The 23,689-nt window shown below is 43.2% G+C and overlaps 1 protein-coding gene across 20 annotated transcripts in view; it reads right to left on the reverse strand.

Annotated features, from left to right (window-relative positions):
* Positions 1 to 23,689, reverse strand: part of EXD3 (exonuclease 3'-5' domain containing 3) — a 333,234-nt gene that overhangs the window by 183,171 nt on the left and 126,374 nt on the right. For all 20 annotated transcript variants that reach the window (XM_026106225.2, XM_026106223.2, XM_064523551.1 and 17 more), the window contains 5 exons: positions 8,753 to 8,919; positions 3,406 to 3,544; positions 2,788 to 3,001; positions 1,889 to 1,998; positions 590 to 800 (listed from right to left, as the gene is read on the reverse strand). In XM_026106225.2, the coding sequence (XP_025962010.2) occupies positions 590 to 800; positions 1,889 to 1,998; positions 2,788 to 3,001; positions 3,406 to 3,544; positions 8,753 to 8,919 (841 nt within the window). The remainder of the gene's footprint in view (positions 1 to 589; positions 801 to 1,888; positions 1,999 to 2,787; positions 3,002 to 3,405; positions 3,545 to 8,752; positions 8,920 to 23,689) is intronic.

Below are 23,689 nucleotides of genomic sequence, written 5' to 3' on the forward strand. Positions count from 1 at the left end.
TGTGTCAACTTCAAGGATAGCTGAATTTAACAAAGGGCTGGTTTGCTTCAGCAGACTGTCCTTTGATGCCTCAGGAAAATATTTAGACCCAGACTTCTGACTCTGGGGTAATCAACACTAAACTCCACTGCTCCTTCTGCAGTACTGACTCTGTGCTACAGTCTCTGACACCATGTCTACCCACTTTTAACCCTGCTCTAACAAGCACTTCACCATGACAAATGAACACGATACTTGTTTCCGAGAAAGGCTGTGTGGTGAAATGAGGCAGAAGGAAGTGGACTTTCTTCTTTTTCAGTTATACAGAGGAATTTCCACTGAGATGATGTTTCATCAGATACAATCAGCCAAGCACAGGAATTCTTTCATAAGGGAAATAATGAATCACTGGACAGTTTAAACTTCAACCATTAAAGCCACGTCCGCAAAAGGACAAATGTAACATGTGCTGGCTTCTCTGAACAGGAACTAATCCACAAAGCCATCTTCTCTGTTTGCTATCTAACGATTTTTCCAGTGACAGGCAGCAGACAAACATGGCCTGTAACGGATTCTCCAGAGCACCCTGCCATGGAGTTAGTGACCACACCTGCATAGAGGATCTGTTCCTCCCGGAGAGGCCGTTTCTCCCAGTTAGACAGCTGCTCCGTTTTATCTAGAGGTTTCCCCAGCACATGTTGCACCAACAGGCTGAGCCCTCTTTCCGGCTGCCTGAACGCCCTGTCCTCACAGCTCCGCTCCGGGGCCAGGACGTCGACCTTCCGGCCACCCTTCTTCCAGTCAACGGAGCTCTTCTGCAGCTAATGGAAGGAGAAAGATGTAAAACGCATGGTTATAAAACAGCTTCTGCAACACTTCCTGTTTCAGTAGGTGGAGCCACGCAGCAACCCTATCATCCTCATCTCTTGCATGGCACACTGTATCCCGTTGTCTCAGACAAGGGCTGGGATGGCAGTAGATATATACGCAGTCTGGTTATTTGTTTAACAAACACCCTTGCTGGAAGGAAATCTGTTTCATAACCAGGGAAGAACAACTGCGTTGTCTGACAGCATTGCATCAGAGCAATGGGGCTGACTGTGACTTCTCAGATTTGCAGGGCTCTCAGCCACACTGAGGGCTGTCAGACACAATCTCAATAAAATAACACAGAAGCAACAGTTCAGCATCTTTTCCCTCATGGTTCCGGTGAGAAAAGGTGCTTCTGCAACAGAGGAGCCAATGGCCTTTCTGAAGTTTCCACGTCTCAGATAAAACTGAGGCAGTGGCTGCTACTGAGCACTTCACACTCCACAGCACTTCCCAGGTTAAGCTATCAGTCCTGAAGATCTGGGTTCATCCCAACCTACAGCCTTTAACAAACTCTGCAAATTTCACCTGTCGAAACGTTTTTCCTTATCATTTCTGCAGACAGTTAAGAATTATTGCATTCTAACCCAGAGACAGCTGCATTTCAACTGAACAGAAATTCCTGTACTGCATCCACCTACGGCCCTCCTGAAACACTGTGACTTCTCTACAAATCATTAACTCCATAATATCTGCTTCGGTACCACATGATGTTGGAGTATCAGAGTTTCTACAAGAAACTTCCTCCTCCTCGCTGAACAGAGCCATGTCTCCATTTCAGTTGCTTCTTCATAGCTTTCATACAGGCTATGAAAGAGTTGTTAGAATATCAAGCTCTGACTTTTCAGTTGACAAAAACGAAATGCTTTTTTCTTTAAAGAATCACACTATCCTTGAAACCAGAAGCAGAAAAGGTCTACTAACTCATTCAGCCATTTCCCTGCCAATACAGGATACAAAGACAAATGTTGTCAAACAATGACAGTTATCTACCAGCAAAGACTAGATAATTTTCATTATCTTCAAAGTCCATCCTTACTTGTTTGTCTACTGTGAGTAGATCCACTACACCTTGAGCTTGCTTATCCATGTCTTTCAAAGCAGAGCATGTGGCTGCAAGGCTGTTAAGGTCTCCAGACATCCCATAACCTGGAGAAACAAACCCCAAATCAAACAGCTAATAAAGCTCAAATCATGGCTAATTCACTGCAGCTTTCTCTAGTTTGGAGGCAAAATGCTCACAATATATGTACAAACTTTGGTGAAAAGACTGTTCAAGGTAAGGAAAGAGGCAGCCTCCTGACTCCTGTTCCTAAAAAATACTCCTGCTGATCAAGATTGGGAGCATAAAGGTGGATGGAAAAGGCTTGCTGCATATTCTTGCATAGCTTCTAAAGTTGCACTTCTCAACTGAGTTAAAATCTGCTAGAGCAGTGAAAGGCTAACAGAGCAGCTCCACGAGGAGTCTTTAAGCCTCCAACAACTTGCACTGGAGAATTATGAAAATAGCCTTGAAGTCAAAGTTTAACACTCCCCCAAAACCTCCAAACAGAATCTAAACCCAGGTATGCTAAACTGCAGAGGCCTGGTGTCCAGCAGGGTAGCTTCAGGACAGGGCAAGCAAATCCAGAAAGCTCCGGATGGCAGACTTGCATAGTCCACCCAAGGTTGGGTGCAAGTCAGGGCTTAGTACAGAGCTAACCAAGACAATCCCAAGTCTGAGGGGGTTGGGCTAACTCAGAAACCTTGGGTCTGGCCTGAAATGGGGACATTTCTATCATTCCCAGGTATGCCGTCCACCCTGCTTCCTGGTATAGCAATCTTTGAATACCCAGTGCTACAAAAGCTGACAACCCCAACAAGGGCTAGGAATTTCAGACAGTAAGAGAGGTTGACTTACTGTAAAGACACGAGCAGGGAAGAAGAGAAGCAAGTTACCGAGTTTAGTGATGGCTGGATCCAAATAGAGCCTCTGGATGAAATGGGAAAGCTTCTCCTTCTCATCCTCCCTTTCAGCTTGCTCAAGGAGCTGTGGCAAGTCCAGCAGGAACACCTCCTCACCCACAGCGATTTGAAGGAGGGAGACACGTGGCTTCCCAACAATGCCGAACGAAGGCCTCCATTCCATGTCAATGCCCACCACCTGCCCAGGCTGCAACACAGACAACAGGCCTTCTTCATTTACAGGCTGTCTACACCTGGTTGGTACGGACCAGCTCTTGAGAAACAAACTCTGTCCGGGGGGCACTACTCCTGAACACTAGTGTTTCCTTTTGAATGACTTCCTTTTTGAATTACTGCTGTGTGAGCTACTACAGAGTAAAGGGACTTTCATCGCACAGCAAAGTTATCCCTGTGGAGACTTTTCCAAGTGTGGTAATTTCCAACCTGTTCCCCAATCAGACAAGCCTTTAGGCCTCTCTTGCAGCAGCAGCTTCCCCTGACTCCGGGAGAGAGACGTTTGATGGCAGTGACGGGCACACAACCCCGCATAGCAGCCTGCTGTGGAGTTTCTGCTCCTCAATCCAGCAAAGTAAGTACCAGAATAAAACTCACCTGCAGCACCTTTTCCCAGCACTGCAGCATCTCTTCCCACGTCTGCAGAAAGTGAATATTTGCCCGTGGAATAGACAACTGGTAATAATCCTTCTTCTTACCCTCTTCATAATTCTCTGCTTTCTCAGCCTCTTCTACCCTGCACAGAACCAGATCCGAAAGCTTTTAACCATGCCATGAGGGGGATCCCTGGCTTGGAGGAACATCTGGAAGTCTTAAGCCTCTAATTTCACTCATAATCCCCTATTTTCCCACATCACTCAATTCTTTCTCTTATTTCCCCTTTTTTCATTTCCCTGTAATTTCTATTTCCTTCATCTTGACTCATGCACTCCTTCCATTTTATACACCATCACAAAAATGGCACTGCATCTGAGACCTCACCATGCACATACACTGTACCCACTGCAGAGAACACCCAAACCAGAAAATATGCTATAACCAGACTCCCAGACTCTGTCCTCAGCTCTCTTCCCCAGAACTGATGCAACTTGATAGATGACAAAGTTGGGTAGCTGTTTCTAGATTCAAAGATTCTACATTTTAAATTTACTACTGAAGCCCCTGAAGTTAATATGGAAGTCTGCTAGATCCCACAGGGCAATATATAACAGAGAAATCATCTCAGATCAACTAGGTGCCCATACAGGAGCTTCATGATTCCCTACGACAGAAACAGTCTCAAAAAGAGAATCTCACATTGCTCCACACTTAGATCACTACCACCCAGGAATGGGCGAGTCTGCCTCATGAATTTACAGTGCAAAGGCTTGGGAAGGGTTCAGGGACCTTCCTGTTGCTATCCAGCTTCTTCTAGTCCATTCTCTTCCCTGTACAATGTCCTCAAAAACTGTACAAGAATATTTGTCCTTTGTCGCATGGGAATGAAATGAGCAAAGTTCAGAAATAAAGTTTCAAAATCTTCTATATTTAGGGGAAGACTGCAGACTGAGTGCCTGGCCTGTGCTACTCCATTTGGGCATCGAATGAAATCATACAGAGAAGCTTAGGATTTGTGTATTAATAACACTGGGATTGTTGGGAAGATGCCTGCAAAAATGAGCTAACTGATTTCCTACAACAGGATCTTACACAGCACATTCTCTTTTCAAAATGCAGCAGAGTCTCTTGAAACAGCCCTGTAACTGGAAGGTCAGCACACTGCTATGGTGTCTCAGCCAGATGATGCAATCAGAGGAAAGAGACTAATAAAAAATATCCAGCTATTTTGGACATATCATGAACTTCTGGATAGTCTCTTTCCCATAGAGACTTGAAATGGTTTATTATTTGAGAAAATATTTACTAACCTTAAGTTTAGGGGACTGTGTGACTGATTTTGTAGCATAGCAGCTTTCACTGTACAAACACACTCTTCCAGGGGGTTGTGTGCACGGGGAAGTCAATATTTATGTAAAATATTTAATGAAGGTGTGAAGTCTCAAGTCTCCAAGAATATTCTCATCTGCAGAGTTCAGGGGCGGCATGTGGTGTGACTGGGAGCAGAGATGATGTCATTTATATGCTGGTAGCACCTTGTTTCTCCACAGCATGAACACCCTCTCCATGAAGACCCTCCTGCTGCTTTGTTGGCTCAAACAACAGTGCAGCAGAAACATTGTTTCGTTAGGTTTCACGGCTCCATGGATTTTAAAGCAGCTACTGTAACACAGGTAGAATGACCGGAGGAATAAACTGAGGCACAAAAGGCTTCACTCATCCATCACAACACCTCATGAATGGCAGTGCACGTCTTATTTGGCTTGCCTTCACTCTGTCCTTCACATGATGCAGGCTTCCTAGAGTACAGAGTTGAAGTGATATTCCTGACCTCTTTGTTTTCTACCTCACTAGATGCCCTGAGTCTGTGGCTAGGTCACACTCCTGTTAATCACCCCTTTGTGTTTTGTGGGATTACACCTCACGCAAAAACCTTCTGGCTCCCAGCAGGCAGCTGGGGCAGCTTCAGGAAGGAGGAAGAGGGCAGCTCCGCCAAAGCAGCTGCATCAGAGCAAGGCAGAACATGTCCTAGACACACAAGAGTTTCCTGCGCTCCAAGAAAGCCACGTACTGTCTGCGAGAAGCGGGCCTTTGCAGACAGTGCTTCAAGGGTGAATATACCTATGCCGTATTTCCTGAAGGTACATGTGTCTTGAACATGAACCACTGCAGGTGATCTTCACTAGGATCAGATCCATGAAGTTCAACACACAAACCATTCAAAATTGTCAGCATTAAAAAAAAATATGAATACACTTGAAGTTTTCATCTGCCTTCTACGTAATTCCAGTCCGAGCTATGCCCCCAAAACATTATTTTCAGTTATTAAAGCTGTAGTTTTTGCAGACTGACTTGTTCCTGGAGATGGAAATTTGCTGTAACATTGAAGACAACAATTCTAATGATAAAGTGAGGGTGCACATAACACTGTGCAGCTGTTAGGTTTGCACTTTTTAGAAGGGTCTCCTACCCAGCACTTAGGGGGCAACATTAACCGGGCAGCCAGTGACAGATCCTAACTGACAGCTAGAGGTCACAAATCTGACATATGACGTCAGTAGGAGAGTGCTGCACTAAGAACCTAAGGTAAGAGGAAGCATTCAAATCCCATGGATGCAATTGCATGTCCTACAGTAACAGGAGAAAGGCCCGGACCATGCAGAGGTAGCAGAAGAGGAAGGGCATGCAGACCTGTGCAACGGCAATGCCAAGAGGCTCCCCACCCCTGCTCCTTGTCCTAAGAGCACAGAGCAGAAAGGTTCCAGCTTGCTTTCCACTAAGCAGCGATCATCAACTTTCTCCTGCCTTTATGCCTCCTCAAATACGTAATGTACGATATCACCACCAACTCTTCTTGGACACACAGTTCATTTCAAGATAGATTCAGATTTCCACCTACACTGAAAGGCTGAACTCCATCTATGAAGTTACTCCTCGGTGTTACTAGTAGCACGGGCTATGTTTGAAGGATGCTATAGATATGGATTATCAGCTCGCACAAAGTAGTAAATAATTAACCCTTGGGAGTGGTCAGGATTTTCCTGCAAACTTTCCTCCGATTTCACCTGTCTTCTGAACTAGAAAGACCCATTTCTAAGCTAAAAAAGAAAGAAAAAACCCACCTCCACATTTCACCAATGAGGATAAAAGAGACATCAGGCAAATGGTGCCAGTTCCAGATAAGCACAACACTCTGGAATAACATGACTGAGGGGTAAAACAATGTAAGAGTCCTAAGGGGCCCAAAAAGCTATGAATCTGTTTCTTCTTTCCTACTTCTTTTTTTACACATACCTTGACTCTATCTGGAAACATAAGATGGAATGACAAGGCTTTGAGCTATGCTGCACTAAAACAACACAGCCCAGAGTTCTCCTGAATTTGCACTGAGCATTCAGGTATAAGTCCTCTTCTGTGCAATGACTCCAATTAGATTAATTGATACTCATAAATGAGTAGAGGAAAAAGCTGCTTTCTTTGATTGCACTGGGCCAGCAAAGTGATTGTGTAATTTCTCTGAACCCAAAGACTGCAATAACTTGCAGCCTTGCACGATTTTGGCTCGTGAGCACACAAGGGCACAGTGACTACCAGGGTAGATGTTTTTTGAACTGTAAGAGCATGTTTATTGTAAGCAGGTACTGGGCACTGCCTACATGACTTCTATCATGTGCTATGCCATTGAATAGCATAACTACACCATTCTTTAAACAGTTACTTTCATGTGTCCACAGCAAATGAACAGAATATGCCCCTCACAAAGTATCATCTGCAATCTCCACATTTCCCCAAGACTTACAATAGCCTGTATATGTGCAGGCCTTTCTGCAGAAAAATAAAAGTTAAATAAGTAAAAGAAAAAAGGTACTGAACAAAGCAATCTCTCAATAATTTGTTATAGAAAGCTTGCAGACAGAGACATTGGAGCATAGCAGAAAGACCATCACGCTAATATGAGTATAAGAACAAATTACTGAAGCTCAGCAAATCATTTGCAATGAGACACTTATCCAAATACACCTTTTCTTCCTGCATATAGCATAGCTGAGCAACTGCCTAGGATATTGCTCCATGAACTCCCTTTACTTAAAGGAGATGATCTTGGGCTGTTTTCTCTAAGAGATAAAGCACAGAATACCCATAACCAGAAAAACTACAAAGCACTGTAATGCCTCCAGATTTAGCTTGCTGTGGGGACCGGACAACTCCTAATAGTTTAGGTGGCCACATGGGACTTCCTAAATTTTAAGAGTCTCTTGTCAGCTTCCCACGGCTTTGCTTGCATGCAGCAGTTAACCTGGCCCCACCTCTTCCCTCAGCACATCCTCCATCCTCTCCCGCTGCACCTCCTGCACCAGGAGGTGCACAAAGATCCTTGACTGTGGCTGTTTGCCCAGGTTCTGCACCTGAAATCAGGTTCTTACAACTCCTTCAGAGTTGTAAGAGGTAAGGTTGTAAGAGGTAAGAACCTTCCTCAGATAAGAATTTTTTTTTTTTTTTTTTGCAGGTCTGCCTTTGTATCTAGATGAGGTCCCACAACAGAGTGAAGCTACCACTGGGGGAAGAACTCTGGGTGCTGCAGGCCAATCTGCTGTGTACCACCGAAGGGGCCCTAAAGTAGGAGAGGAACCATGGCACTGCACTACTGGGATTGCATGAGTTACCAGCCCTGAGGAAGAAAAGGGAACAAAGACTGATTAAGGGACTAAAGGCTTAAGTGCCTGAAAGAATGGTTTTATCCCAACTTCAATTAATGCGACTCTCCCAGGATCTGATGCCAAATGTCAAAAATCCCCATTACTTCTGAGATTTTTGGATGAGGAAAAATTATAGATTGAGCTAAAAATGGTTAAAGAGCTGTCAAAGAAAGAAGAAAATATGTATGATTAGAAAATTTTGAGGAAATTTAAAATTATTTTCTTAGCCACAAGTCTCTCAAAAGGCATTATACCAATACAGAAAGCAGTGTAGAGTATATGGAAAATTTACAGACGGATATAATCAGCCCATATAAAATAAATATATCTTCACATCCTACCCATGTTATTTAATTTCATTAGTGCTAGCGACCTGGCAAAGGAGGTCTAAAGACCTGTCCACAGCATGAAACATGCTCATACATCTTCTAAATGCTCAGAGTGAGGTTAAAATGCACCTTTCACAGACATTTCCAGGCTTATGAAAAGCAAATGCAGTGTGCCCAAAGCATAGACATGATCTGGAAATGGAGTAAGTTTTTGCAAAATTATCTCCTCAAAGAAACATTACAGCAGATTATTTTAAGCAAATACACAGTCTTTGTATGATATGTAGTCAACATTGAACAGGCATGAAATAAGCTATATACCTCTCTTGGATCTTAAGCTTTTGCAGTTCATCAGCCACTCCATAAGGCAGCATCTCCTTGGGCAAATTGCAGCGTTGAGCCCATCTCGCGGCTGTGCTCATATCAGTATAGCTGATTAGCAACTGTATCAGGTGTCCTTGTAGCCATTGGTTCTCTCCAACTGTGTTCTGCAAGGAATCAAACATGGATGAAGACTGTCAGTGAAAGTTTCATCATGAGTATATTTTACCCTCCCCCCCCCCCAAGAGACAGCACTATTTGGGTCACCATCCAATGGGTTTGGACAAGTGGAGGAAGGAGCAAGACTCTCCCCACCACACACCTGATGCTGTTTAAATCCAGCGAGTGCTACATTTTTTTCTGCCAAGAGATGAAGAGCACATATCGCAACAGAGAGCGAGCCAGGCTCTCTGCGCTCTCGACAACAAGGAGGCTCTGAACTGCATTTGTTCACCTCATCTGAAGGTTGCAGGTGCAGCCCAGAGAAATGAAGGTAAAACTGCCACTTAGCCTGACTGATGACTAGCATATAATTTGGTTTCTCTCAGGTACTGATCAAATCAAGCAAAATCAGAACACAAGACTGACCAGAGTGTAGAGGTCTTTGGGCTTGTTAGGTAATTAATTATGGCCAGGCCTTGGGTTTGGATTGCTTTAGTCCTGTTCTTGCACCTACACATGGCCCTGAAATCATATGATGACTTGACCTAGGGAGAGAAAATAGACAGCGGCATGGGCTCTCCTCCAGCCTTGCGTGAACCTGCATGGGTGACTGGGCTTGTGCTTTTCACCAGCTACATACAGGCTCCAGGTGGGACATGTCAGCAAGGCTTTCCAGAGCAACAGGCAGCTGCTGAGAAGAAAATGCTCATTCATCTGCTTACAGCTCACCTGTACATCCCTCAGCTAAAACAAGTGCCGAGTCCCCTCATCTGGCAAAAGGTAACTACGCTGTGCAGACAGACATCCTTTGCAATCAGCACAGACCTAGCCAAGACTGCTGCTGGGGTCCAGGGTTTGACTGGTCTCATTTTGTCTCTCAAGGGGGTTGTATGAACTTTGTCCCCACTGATTACAAAAGGAACCTGGAATGGTTGTTCGAGTTGTGAAAAACTAACACTGGGTGCAAGTAATTCCTCTCTTTGTGAGCACTCAAAGCCTCTGGGGACCTGACAAGTGGATTACTGCTTCAGTGATACGAACACACACAGTGACCTCAAGAGTCACTGCAGGAATCCTATATGCACCCAGCAACCAGGGTGGCTTAAGATGTTCCTCATTCCCAGAGATGCCCAGGCCTCGGCACACTTCAGAGCCTGCAAAGTGCAAGCACAAACTCACTGCTGTCTGCAGTTTCAGCTCAAACACCCAGCTGTGACCCAGAGCGGCTGAGGCACAACACGCTGACCACACCAGCACGAGGGGCCATAGAAGTCTTGACGGTGACAGATTCACCAAACCTCTTTTGTCTTAACCCACTTGGTGGATGCCCACATGCTCTATCTGGTGCCGTGGCACTGCAGTTGTGAGGAAATACAAATACAGCAACACTGCTTTATGGCGGTGGGAATAATCCTCCTCGTCCCCCCAGCCAGCCTACCGGCATGTGCAACCAGCCCAGAGCCACTACAGCAATATCAGCAACTCATTCCTGTTGCCAGTTCTGTTGACTGATTTATTTGCGGATCTGCCTCAAAAGTTAACATTGTCAAGAGAAATTTATTGCCAAAACAAGTTGAAACTCTACATGGTAGGTCAGGATTTGAAGCTATATTGCTACATTGCTGCTAGTGCTACCAACAGGCACTTTCTAGCGTAGCAAAAGGCCGCAAGAATGAAATGCCCAGATGTGAACTTTAAGTCTGTCCCTCTTTCCACACATACCACAACCATCTCTCCTTGGCCACCCAGGCAAACAGCACTAGCAGGGTCAGAAGCTGTTCCCAGGGACTGTAGGCACCTTGCTTTTTCTTCACAGCATGCATAAACAAAGCCTGACGGCGTGGCATGCTGGGGGCCACTGGGCTTCATTCCTCACATTCTTTTAGTAACTAAAAGGTGAGAAGTTGTCTTCAAAGCAGACGCCCTGTGCAGAGATCAGGAAACAAACCTGTTGATGGCCCCGAGGTAAAAGGAAAGAAACAACAACCACCCCCAAAATCCCACAGAGGTGCAGGAATGGGTAGACTATGACTTGGAAGAAAAGCCACAGAGAAATTCTGCATCCCAGGTACTGCGTGTGGGAGAAGCCAGCCTGCCCATAACAGCTGCTGCCTTGGCACCAAGGCTGCACTGCTAAGACTCTGCCAAGTGCCAAGACATTTCTTCTCATAGATGTGTGGAGGACTATTTTTACTATTGTTCCTAAGAGGCTGGTGATACAGCAAGCAGCTGATGCCAGTGAGACAGGGGTCCAAGAGCTGGGCTTGGGGACACAATCTAACCAGGGATCTCAATTACAGGAGAGAAGGAGGAGAGGGAACTGAGGAAAGCAAGCAGGAAAGGAGAAGTTATCACATTAAGGCTTGTCACCCTGAAAGCTCCTACAGAGAGGAAGTGTGCTCTCTCCACCTAAGGTTGTTTGGCTGTTACCTGCAGTCAAGATTTGTGCCTGGAGAGCTGGACTCTGCTGAAGCTCTGGCAGGCCCTGGAGTGCCCAACTCCGCAGACCACTGACTAGAACCAGCCCATCAGGTGGCACAGCCGGGCACTCCCAGAATTAAATTCAAGTCTTTCCTTGTTAATGAACACAAGTACTTGACTAGGCCCCCACTCATCATGGGGAAGTCCGTTTTTGTCCTAGAGCAATCCACGTACAGCCTTTCAGCTAAGCTACATTTCCTCTCCGAATCTCTTCTCCTGGCCATACCAGTCCAGATGCTTTGTGCGTCTCGCATGTCTCTGCCTTATGCAACTGAGCTCAGCCAAGCACCTAACATGTGAAGCAGGCTTGAACAACTTTTTCTGTCTATTTTGTAAAGCCACTTTTCAGAGTCCTTCCCAGAAAGAACATATTTTCTTATTAACATCACAGTGCAATGCCCTCTTCTAGGTTCCCCAGTGTCCATCCTATTGTCTTTCTGCCTTTTTCCGGCAACACAGTCTTCGGGGCTGGATCTCTCTTCAATTCATCCAGCGTCAATGCTGAACAAATCTTATTATGTCAGCTTTATTTCTGGATATAATGAGGTGCAGGATTTTTTTCTTTTAATGATAACAGATTTAATCTTTCAACCACAAAAGCAACTCTGAGAAGAAGGTTAATCTCCAGAGATATTACATCTTGCATTCTGAAACGGAAAATAGCTTTGTTTTGTTTTTATTGAAAAAATAACATTGCTATAAAGGGGAAAGGCTTCCACCGCAACAGCTTTGCAAGAGGCAAGAATGTGGAAATTTTGGCCCCAGAAGATGTGGGCACAGATGCAGAGACAAACATTTCACTTGGGATGACATTTCATGTGTTTTGTTTTCAGGATGCGGACACTTTTGAAGAGGAAACCAGCACAGTTGTTCTGATCAACATCAGCGACACCTCCAAGCAAGAAAAGATTATGTATACCATGAGGCTTGTTTACATCCCTCTCAATTTCAGACATATCATACTTTCTTTAATCCACAGGCACACACAGAAATTCCTGACACCAACAATAACCCATGATTAAAGCTTTCCAAAATGACTGCTACAGATCACCTACCCGTAAATCCTGTTCTTACCCAGCTGAATGCTTTACTGAGCTCATAATAAGCAGCATAGAGCAAGCTTAGCAATGTCCTGAGCTTAAGCCATAGTGTCAGCAATTCTTCTATTATCATCAATAATTCTGGATCCAAATATCCAGTATCTTTTCTGAAAGTCACCCTTGCCAACCTTAGATTACATTTATCTGTGTGTGACATTTCTCTTGCACTTCTGTCTGATACAATTCCCCACTTTCCCCCCATATCTTTTACTGGAGAGTGAAGTTATTCACACAAGTGACACTGGTTATTTGCAGAGTCAGATTTTAATTTAACTTTTGAATGTCTTGGCCAATTTCCCCTGTTCTCAAGCGCTTCCAGAAACAACACAAAAATCCTTTTAGTGTAAAGAAAATATCAAGTAGAAAATTTTAGAGCCAGAAGCTTTAAAAAGGGAAAAAGAAACGTGGACTTTGAATGGACAAAACAATTTTAAGCAGTGGAGGCCAGCAATGGTATTTCTAAAATCACTGTAGTGTTACAGCTAGTGTCTAGATTGGCCTGTTTTACAGATTCCGTGGAACATCCTGCCACATTGTTTTCATTGTTGCTTTATTTGTGACTGAAATTTCTGTTTTGAAGTTAGTATTATTTATACTACATAGAGAGATACTGCATTAGTACATCATGTAAGGAAAATCCTTTATGCAAGTAGGGATCTTGAGCACAAGCTCAGACCAGTGTCACAGCCTATTCCAGGAAAGAAGGGGCTCCTGACTTCCAGCAGTCTTAAACAGATGGCACCCTGATAAGAGATGCTGATTTTTCTTATGCTTACTTCTGACCAGGGTTTCTTGTAAAATGAGCAGGCCGGTCACACAAGGCCAACGTACAAAAGACAAAGATGAGCAAGATTTACTTTCTCACTACTTGAACTGTTCTCTCTCTCACACACAGGCACTGGCTACTCAGATGCCCTAATTTATGAACTGAAGAACAAAATAGTCTTCATTCATATCCCAGTAGACTGGCTTTCAGATAGCAATCAGTGAGTCACTGACAGAGCCAAACTTCAGCGTTTTGGGAAGCCATTACCACATCAATGGTGGGGAAGTGGTCTTTCTTCTCTCTTTCAACAAAGCTTTGGCAATGGGGCTCCCTGGGGCATGTTCACACTACCTAACTTCAGCTTTGGGAGACAGGAGACTCAGCTTCCCAGTCTCCTCATATGATCAACTGGGAGAGACAGGTCTTCCAAAAAGGCAATTCAGTGGAGCCTAACTTACAGTATCACTTAAACTGATCAAGGCAAAGGCAACTCGCAGCCGTAGGGGTGTTCCTCACGATGAGCTTATTGTTACTGGCCAACCTGAATGAAGTCGCTAGGTTGTGACAATCAGCTGTGACAATATTGCGAGACAAGATGCATCTGGCTTCTCTTCTCTCTGCTGCTCTCACAATCTCGCCAACGCAATTTCTCATTCAGAAGTCTAGACATCACTATCAAAAGGCGGAAATGTATAGCTTGTCTGTTAAAATTCATCAAGCCAACTGCACAACCAACTGCATTTTAGTGATTACTCCCCTCTATTCAGCACTTGTGAGACCACACCAGGATGCTGTGTCTGGTTTTGGCTCCCCAGTTTAAGGGAAATGCTGACAAACAGGAGGGAACGCAGCAAAGAGCCTCTAAGATGGTTAACAGGCTGGAGAGGCTGATGGAGGGAGGCTTGTTCAGAAATTTTAAGTCACAAAGCACTGAAACAGGGGCCCAGAGGGGCTGTGGAATTTCCATCCTCAGGAGATTTTCCAAGCTCATCCAGGCAAGGCCTTGCAACATGTGGTCTAACTTTGAAGTTGGCCCTGCTCTGGGCAAGAGGGTGGACTAGGGACCTCCACATGTTCCTTCAAACTTAAATTAGCTTATGAATCTGTGATTGGTAGTGATGTATCTTCCACAGCACTGAGATTCCTATTCTTATAGGCAGGAGGCTTCTTGCAGTGACTATTGCTTTCAAGCTCCAAGCTCCTCCCAAGCTAAGAACACCCAAGATGATTGTGATCAGGCTCAACAATATTACATAGAGATCCAAAATATATTTGTTGCACTGGGAATTCTTTCCAAATTTATATCAGGCAACCCCTGAAGGAAGTCATTCATCTTCACCAGATGAAATCATCACATTTGTCAAATCTACTCACACTGGCATACATGAGACAAGGTATGAATTTGAAGTAAAAAATGAACTCTGCTTTCAAAGTCAGATCTGAGAAGAGTATTTTCAACAAACATTAAACAAGAGGTTGAGGGATTTTTTTTTTTTTTTTAAATCCAATGCTGGACAACCAAACATTTGCTCCTACCAGCCTTCACCTAGCTCAGAGACATATAACAGATAAAATGTTTGTGGGTAACAGCTCATCAACAATTCATGTGCACAGGGCACATGATACTTCCTACTTCAGAGATGAAAAGGCTCTGTATACAAAATATTACCTCCTCAGTAAACCCAGCTTGAACATTACTAGATTTCACTTCAGCAGTTGACCAGAACATAGGTATCAGTGTTTCTTGGCTGAAGGAAACACAAGCCTAGACAGAAATCCAGATTTAACACAGGTGTAATATTCTACAACAGCTTTGCTAAAGCGCACAAGTGAACTGTTGGTCACCTAATCTACTGGCTCTTTCAGGAAGCCTGTGGATTTAGAAAAGATGGCATAATGGTACATCTGTACAAATGTAAAGCTCAGCACTGAGACTGAATTACATTACTCACCAGAATTCAACTGCAGCCACTTCAATGCTGTCATTAAAAGTCTGCTTTTACTGATTAGCCACTGCTGCTGTGCTTGCAGAACGCATTAGCGAAGGAATCCAGTCACTCCACATGTCACTGCTGATTTCAGACAAATCTTCCATGAAGAAAGGTATCCTGAGGCCATGTGGATGTGAGTCACTCACTGCCACTTGTCTTTGGGGCCACGGATCGGTTTATGGTCATCTTTTGTTTAGATGTAGCCTGACACTTTTGAGGACTTTCACAGTGGGAGCATCAGAACTTATTTTTTTTTAAATCATAATTGCCTCCTTTTCCTCAACTACATCCCACAACTGCTGAGCACTCCAGACATGCTGATACACAAAACTAGGGCATTTTCACCTCAAGTACCTTTGCTCCTCACAATTACTTGTTCAGGGAATGTCATACATATTTGTCTTTCAAGAGCTGTAACAGCAAGGCTAACTCCATTAAAACAGGCTTTATTCAGAGAGAAAATTCTGACAGGGCATCCATAAAAAAATACAATTTCTTAACAGACTGAGATAACTTCACCTTTCTCTCTTTTTAAGATAGCATTTCTTTTTCCTTCAGCCTAGTCATCCAGTTCAGTGTGAATTCTGTTCTGAGGTCTGTGCTTTTCCTTGAAAACCCTCTGTCCCAATTACTACAGAGGCTTCCTCTCAAGTCTTAGCAAACTCAAGTCCCAGGATTGCTGAACATTATTCATCCCAGAGATCAGCAAAGGACCAAGGACTTGCTCTGAATAAATAAGCCACACAGAATTTTGATATGTTTCCAGATTTTTCACACCTCTCCGTGCCATAATGGCAGGCTGGAGATATTTTCTGGGAGTATTCCAACACTTGGCAAGACTGAAGAACGAGGTTGGGGAAATTGGCCAAACTTCTTCAGAGCACAAAGTAATGTATAACTTATCACAGTAGATGCTTTGTCTAAGTCCAGTAACACAGTGCATTGAACTCAAACTGGCAAACCTTATCTTCCCAGTGTATTGTACAGCAGCATTTATCTATCTGCCTTTTGCCATTATGAGTCTCAAACACAAGAACAAAGTATCACTGTGGCAAATAGGCAATTGTGTTCTCCAGTTTAAAAAAGTGAGGGCTCCCATCATATACTGCACATTAGGTGACCTGCACTGATATCTAACTTCACTGAATCCAGTCCTCAAGTGACCTGACGACATTGCTCTGGTCTCTCAAGCCTAAGGTTTATACAATTGCCAAGCACTTTCATAAACTTCCTAAAATATTACTGTTACATAATTCTATTATTTTTTGTCTTGAAGCATGAAAGCCTGCATGAAGAAAATGCAAGCCTTTCTATTAGGCTGTGAGGCTGCCTGAAGGATTTCTATCAAAACATGAGATTACTCCAAAATCTGACTTGCATGTATGTATGACATCCATTCTTACCACAATATCTGTCCCCAGGAATTCCACTCAAGCTACAAAAGCACAGCAAGGCACTGGAGCAACAGCCACACAGACTGGTAAAGAGCAACAGCACTGAGGGGGGCAAGAGCAGAGAACGAAACCACTACTTCAGTTGCCCTGCAGGACTCCGAGAGCTGCAGATGTGTAAAGACTCACTAGATGCAGCAATTAAACTATCGTCACCATGTCTCCACTGCTGTTACAAAAACTAGCTGGATTGCTCTTAATCATTTCCTCAGGACGTATATGAACTCCAGCCACCATGACGCCTTCCCATTTGTTTTGGTTAGCCCTAATATTAGCCTTAATGAGCTAAACCCATATATCAATTAATCCAACCAGTCAAGTAAATATTCCCATACCCTGTCACGTACATAATGAGAATGCATAACCTCTATTTGCCTTTCTGAAAAGATGTGAAATTCCATTACAATTGGTCCCCAAAAGGGGTGGGAGGATTTAGTGCTCGAGATCAACCTGCAACAGTGCCATACAGCAGATGCAGACTTTTCAGGAAAAAGGACCTGAGGGTGGGGGCAGAGCCTCAGAAACCTCTTTCTTGTTCTCTCCCCTATTCCATCCTTCCTACTCCAGTCAAATTCCAAGTTATAAAGCCAAGCAACAAAGCAGGAACCTCCTGTTACTTGGTCCTGGCTCAGATTGTCGCAACAGCGGCTGTACTTCAACAGCTTTCTATAGGGGTCCTCAAACACCAGGACACTGTCGTTCCACCCAGACTTTCTCCTCGTATGTGGCAACTCCCCTTAGATCTGCAGCTTTCTTGTGGGAATAGCTACTCAAAAGCTTGGTCAAAGAGCTTCATGTTCTCAGCTATATCACTACCTTAATTAAAAGGCCTGTAAGCTCTTCACATAGAATTAGCTTAAAATCTCTTCTGATTATTGCTGAAGAACAGAAAAGAGAAGCTAATTTCTAACCAGTCCTGAGCTTCACTTGCATCAGACTTCCTGGGTCTCCTCCTCTGCTGCCTCACTCTTAAGCAGGTTTCTGAGAGTTTATGACCTGTCTTTGAAAGCTCTTCCCCAGGTCACTTGGAAATTCTTCAGTGATGTTAACTGTGGACCATTTCATTAATTTTCTTGAGCCTCACTGCACCTTCTATTCACACCTAGCACCCTCACTGGCTTCACTGTGCTTATGGATCTGTTTGAGTCTAGCTAGGAAGTAGCTTTAGGATCCTAAAACCAAATTCCTAGAATAGCTAGGAACTTGGCTTTAGGATCTCTTCTCTCTAAGAACATGTTAAAGCGAGATTCCCAGTAGGGGACACTTTCTATTTAGGATAGTCTTCAAACTGCATAAGCAAAATCTTGATGATGAAAACATCTGCTCAGGAGTACTAGCTCTTCCCATCATTAGTCTATGAAAAATAGAAGCCCATAGGAAAAACATGGGTTTGTTTTTTTGTTTGTTTTTTTGTTTTTTTCTATTTTACCATTCAAAACCTCATCTGGCTCATAGCCAAAGCAATAATAAGTATCTTTGCAGGATCTTTACCAAAAGAAAAGCTTGGCAGTAGATTTCTCTCTCCTTTAATCTCTTTTGGTACATTTAAACTCCTGGTGTTTTCTGTTCTGAAAGAGAAATCCTTGAGAGGGTTGACTGAATGAACTTTGAAATTCACACCCTGGCAAATTGGGCTGATTTCCTAAATCCATAATTACAACATTCCTCAGAGATATGCATTCTTTCAGAGCGAACAAGGGAAGATTAGTTTCCTGTTTCTTCCCATTTACATGACTTTGCTGTCAAGAGGAACGTTTTTTCATGTTAAACAATCCTCTGTTTATGTGGTTCCCTTCTTGGCAGGGAACTGGTGAACTAATCTAGCCTAAAAGTATAATACAACCAAACTATCAATTGCAAATAGCCCAAACATTTTTGTGAAAAGGCAGTTGATTTGCACAGGCCTTTAGAACCCAATATCTATCTGTAGGGGCACTCAGGCAGGTACCGATCAATTACAGGGTTTTTAAATAATCTGGGATGATTACTGAATGAGCAGATAGTTTTACCGTTGGCTGTATAAGAAATTACGAGTGGATCTGTGCATACATGTGAATATGCACAAGACTTAAAACTTTATTAACACTGGGCAAATGTAGCCCCCTGCATCTGAACATCCCCGAGCGTGCAGAAACTACCGAAGACTACCGCATTAAGCTTCATGTCAAAGAACTGCAAGTAAGAGTCATCTCCTACTTGCAAACAGAATACCTGCAGAGCCCTGTTGAAGACATCTTTGCCTCCTACTTCTACAAAATGCAGTGAGCATCCTCCTCCTGTGCTGACTAATACTGGAAGCAGGCAAGTTCAGTGGCCCATCATCTTCTTTGCCTTTCCCTATTTCTGCTGGAGAGTCTAATGTTGGTTCACCTCGTAAGAGTCCCCTTGTCTTATTGCAAAAGTAACACAGGAATTTGAGTTCTAAAGCAGTGAGATTGCCTACTTGTCTTTTTTTTTGTGGTACACAATCCTATAGCTGATGCAGTTTGTAGCCAGCAGCAGGCACGCTTGGAACCAATGTACTGGACTCCTGACATAGCTTTGAACGAGCTTGGATTCCAGGATGTCCCACATCTTCCTATGAGGTTTTTGGATGATTATATTTCCTATTGTTCACAGGAGCAAGTTTCTCCCATTTAGCTGAATGTACCACCAGGGCCCATCAGTTGAGTCTAACAGCTGGTTGATGGTCTTCCTCTTTAACCTAATGCTGACCTCTCAACCTACAACCATAAGCCAATTACCCCCTTTTTATACCATACCAAATCTCTTTCTGATGAAGTTGTGCTTTCAGATGAACACGCATTAGTGACAGAATGTTATTATACTGCTTAGCAGCAAGCTAGCCCTGGCTGGCTGGAGAGGTTTTAAGGTCAGAACATATCGCTAACATTTTCAAGCAATTTAAAAGTTTTTTTTTTTTTCAGTGTGTTCTCTCCAATTTCCTTTCGCCACTCTCCAGTAAACAATATTTATAAGGCTATCAGGCCACAACTCTTAAAATTGAGGTCCTGAGCTTTCAAAGATTCATCGCAAATTATTTGCTAATACCTCACTAAAACAAACAGATACCCAACTCCCTTTAGCTTCTGCTGAGTCCACAGAGCTTGACCCTGTAGATCCATACTTAAGTAACCTGATTTTTCAAAGTCATTGAGCAAACACATCTTCCATCTCTCCAGGGAAATTTGTGGCCAATTTCTTTTTATACTTTTGACAATGAAATCAGGAGCCTCTATTTTGGTAGATAGTTGAGAAAAAATTGGCAGTTTTTCTTAACATATTTATTTGTTCCTACTGTAACATTCCACCAAAATTCATTAATATGTTTGTGCTTAACCACAATTTATTGATCTAGAAATGGCTGGATTTGTTATAAATTAAACTCTTGTCATTATTAGGCATGGCAACCCTCAAGGCCTTATAGGAAACAATCCTCTAAGCCATGCAAGAGGTACTCTGAGGTGTTTACATTAAACTGTATACCTCATCTTTTGTTAGACTTTTTTAGATGTGAAGGCGTGGAACACAATGTTTGGCTTTTCCCATGTATTTCTGCCACAACAGCTGTGGGTTTGTTAAATGAGACCGTCCAATTTCTTTTAGACCAACAGTGCTAACTTCATTAGCACACAGGCATATTTTACTGCTCTATAACCAGAAAGCAGAACGTAACCGAAGAATTACGTTATGCTTTTCTTGAAACACTCACAGATGTGCCTGTTTTCTGCATCAGCCCTATCAGTATGTCCTTTTACTTTACAATGACTCTGGTGTTATTTCAGTATCAATAAATATATGACACCATTTACAAACTGAACTGACAAATGGAAGGAAATCTGTACTCTACCTGCTATTTTCATTGCCCAGTTTCTCCAAGCTTAATATTCCCTTAGGTACAATATACTTTTACATCACATTGTGGCTATATGCACTCTCCAGAGACCTCTGACAGAACAGTAAATGGAAAGAAGAGGGCAAAGGGCAAAAGCTGAGGTATCTCCATAACTGAGACTCTGGAAATGCTCCCACCACCACCGAATTTCTGGCCAGTCCTTGAACAGGGGACAAAATACAGGAAGCAAAATGAAAGAAGCAATGGGAGCAGCAAGGGGAAGTTTGCAGAAGAAAGACTGCCAGTTCTCAGCTGATATAAAGCAATTCCATCCCTCCTAGCTTCACAATATAGATATCAAATTTTAAACCTGTCATTGCTCCAGATCTAAGCACCACCCATTCTTCAAAAGGGAAATGGAAGAGAACCTTCTCTTTGCTTTTAAATGGCAGCTACAAAGAAGATGCTCAAAGTTGTGGGAAGATAAATACAATTCTTTTGCGGATAGCTTAACAGGCAGGCTGCAGGCAAAACAGTCTGAGGTGACTGGTAGCGACTACATATTTATATATTCACAAGCATACTCAGAGCTACCAAGACTCAAGGGACAGCTCCTTAGCTCAAGTGCGTTCCTGCAGTTTCTTTGGAAGAACCATGAAAATTTATTTCAGCAGATGATCCTCCCTGAGACTGTAAAGGCCAGAAGGAACAATAATAATCACCCACTGACTCCAACTTCTTGCTTAAAGGGAGGCCGTAAATACTGGTAAGGAGCTCCACACAACAGCTGATTGAACTAGTTTTGGTTTCTACCTTCCAGGAAAACAGTCTTGATTTGGTGTCTGAGTGATGAAATCCATTACATCACTGAATAAATAGTTCACTCAGACTGAAAGATAATCTGACAGGCAGACTTACACTGAAAGATACGTCATTTATTAACAACCTCCCAAATATCATTCCTATTTGCATTGCACAGATTGCCTACTTCCCTATAGATACTAAGTTCCTTGTACTATAGAGATGTTGCTGTACTCAAAAAAAAAAAAAAAATCTTGAACCGATTTAAAAAGTTTGTCTAAACTCAGGAGCCCTATCGAGGCACACTAGATGTGCGTATTTGCAAAGTGGCCTTTTCAACCTCTTGTTCTTATTAAAGCTCCCCAGAGCAAGATTTTGGGCCAGGTGTTCCGGCCACAAAAGCTTACAAAAAGAAAATTGCATTCTGCCCATTAAATTCCCCTAAAAAAATTAACCTCCTTAAGCAGAATAGCTATTACATTTGATTCAGAAAGTAGTTACAATTTAATTGAGGTTGAAATGGTTCCTGTGCAGACAGAGGGCATTAGGATCTTGGCATCAGTCATTAAGGATGTTTGCCATTTAGAAGTTAACTGATTGAATAAATAAAATTCCATCAACTCCTTGCTCTAGTGTAAGGTAATTTACCCTTTATAATGGCACTGAATTGTGAAAGTTGTTCAAATGTGTTATACATAAAGGAGGGCACTTTATTTTTATGTCCACCGCTTGGGCATATCTCTGAATATTACCTGAGCACTCACCTGGAAACAGCACTACACTCTACCCAGCTCTTGCTCTGTCCTGAATATCCATAAAGTACCAGTAAAAACAAGCCTAGAACTTTTTGTGGAACTAGCATTTTACATTTGCTATGAATTACTAGCATCTCACCCTGGTCACTCAGCAAATGAGACTTATGAGCTCAGTGTTTCACTTTCATGGTCAGAAGTTTTAAAATAGGTTATCTCACTGTCACAGCTGGAGAAGAAGAGGACATTAGCTGCAGCATCTCCCAATGCGGTACATGTTGAACAGCTGGCTCCAGATCCCATCTACTTTTTTCTCATGCAGGACCAGAGCAAGCTGAATAACTGCAAAACAGAGGCCTAAACAGACTGTTTTCTAGGTCCTGTATCACAGTACACTTCTCAAGTTACACATGCCAAACTGAAGCACAGATTGCTGCTGGCAAAAGAGATGGATGATGGGCTACAGCTCATGAGTGCCCAAAGGACAAGTAACATTGTTTCAAACTCCAGCTCTTTTCTAAGCATTGATTTTGGAAGGGTTTAAAATTTTACTCATCAGAAACTAAGGGACAGTTTTTCCTATGCAAACACTACTCTAGACTCTAGCAGAGACAGCTTTTTCACAGAATCACAGAATGGCTGAGTTTGGAAGGGACCTCTGAAGATCACCTAGTCCAAACCCCCTGCTCAAGCAGGGTCACGCAGAGCATGTTCCCCAGGATTGTGTCCAGAGGGCTTTTGAATATCTCCAGGGATGGAAACTCCACAACCTCTTTCTGATTTAGCAGTAAAAGACCCCCTTGACTCAAGGTCAGAAAATGTGGTAGGACACTATCTGCCCCCTCACTGTCTTGGTCACCTTGCAAAACAAGTGATTATGTGCTGACAGTCCTAAATAAGCTACTCAGTTTTAACCCTCCTTAACATTATTCTAGTTATTGCCCCAAACGAAGGGCCGCACTGCTCTGCACTGTTACCCTGTTCTGCTCCAGGGCAGAAGGAATTTCACAGCAGGAACTCCATACAAACACATTCATGGTTCCTGGACTAAAGTGCTCTGAAAATCACTTTAAACTGTATCAGCTGGTTAGCTCCAATACAGCCAAGCTACTACTTGCTGAAATAGTCTGGATGTTAGAACCACTTTGCTGGCAAGCTCATGCCTTTTGGGTTCTAACTGTTCAGAAAACACTCATAATATTCTGTTGTTTCCCTCACCCCAATACACACCTTAAAACTACCCCTGTCTTTCTTTGCCAAGCTGAGACTGTCACCTGTGGGCAGGATAAGGGCGTTGGAGCTTCCCGGGCAGCTCGGCCCTTATGTAGACAAGCACAGCTTCAGCATGGACTCAACCAGGTTTGAAGAGGCACAGATGACTCCACATGAGATGGGCAATTTGGCAATAATAAACCGAGCTGAGGCAGGACACATCTGCAAGACCATACCTGAAACATTAGTGCATGGACTGAAAGTGGTGCAGCAAAGTACCCAGCCCAAGCTCTCTGCCAAACCAGGAGCATTTCAGGTAGCCAACACGCAGCTATCTACCGCTATTTGAGATGCCCTCGGCCTCCGGCTGCCATTCCAGAAGGGAA

This window comes from Dromaius novaehollandiae, chromosome 20 (assembly GCF_036370855.1).
Source record: "Dromaius novaehollandiae isolate bDroNov1 chromosome 20, bDroNov1.hap1, whole genome shotgun sequence".
Taxonomy (NCBI): domain Eukaryota; kingdom Metazoa; phylum Chordata; class Aves; order Casuariiformes; family Dromaiidae; genus Dromaius; species Dromaius novaehollandiae.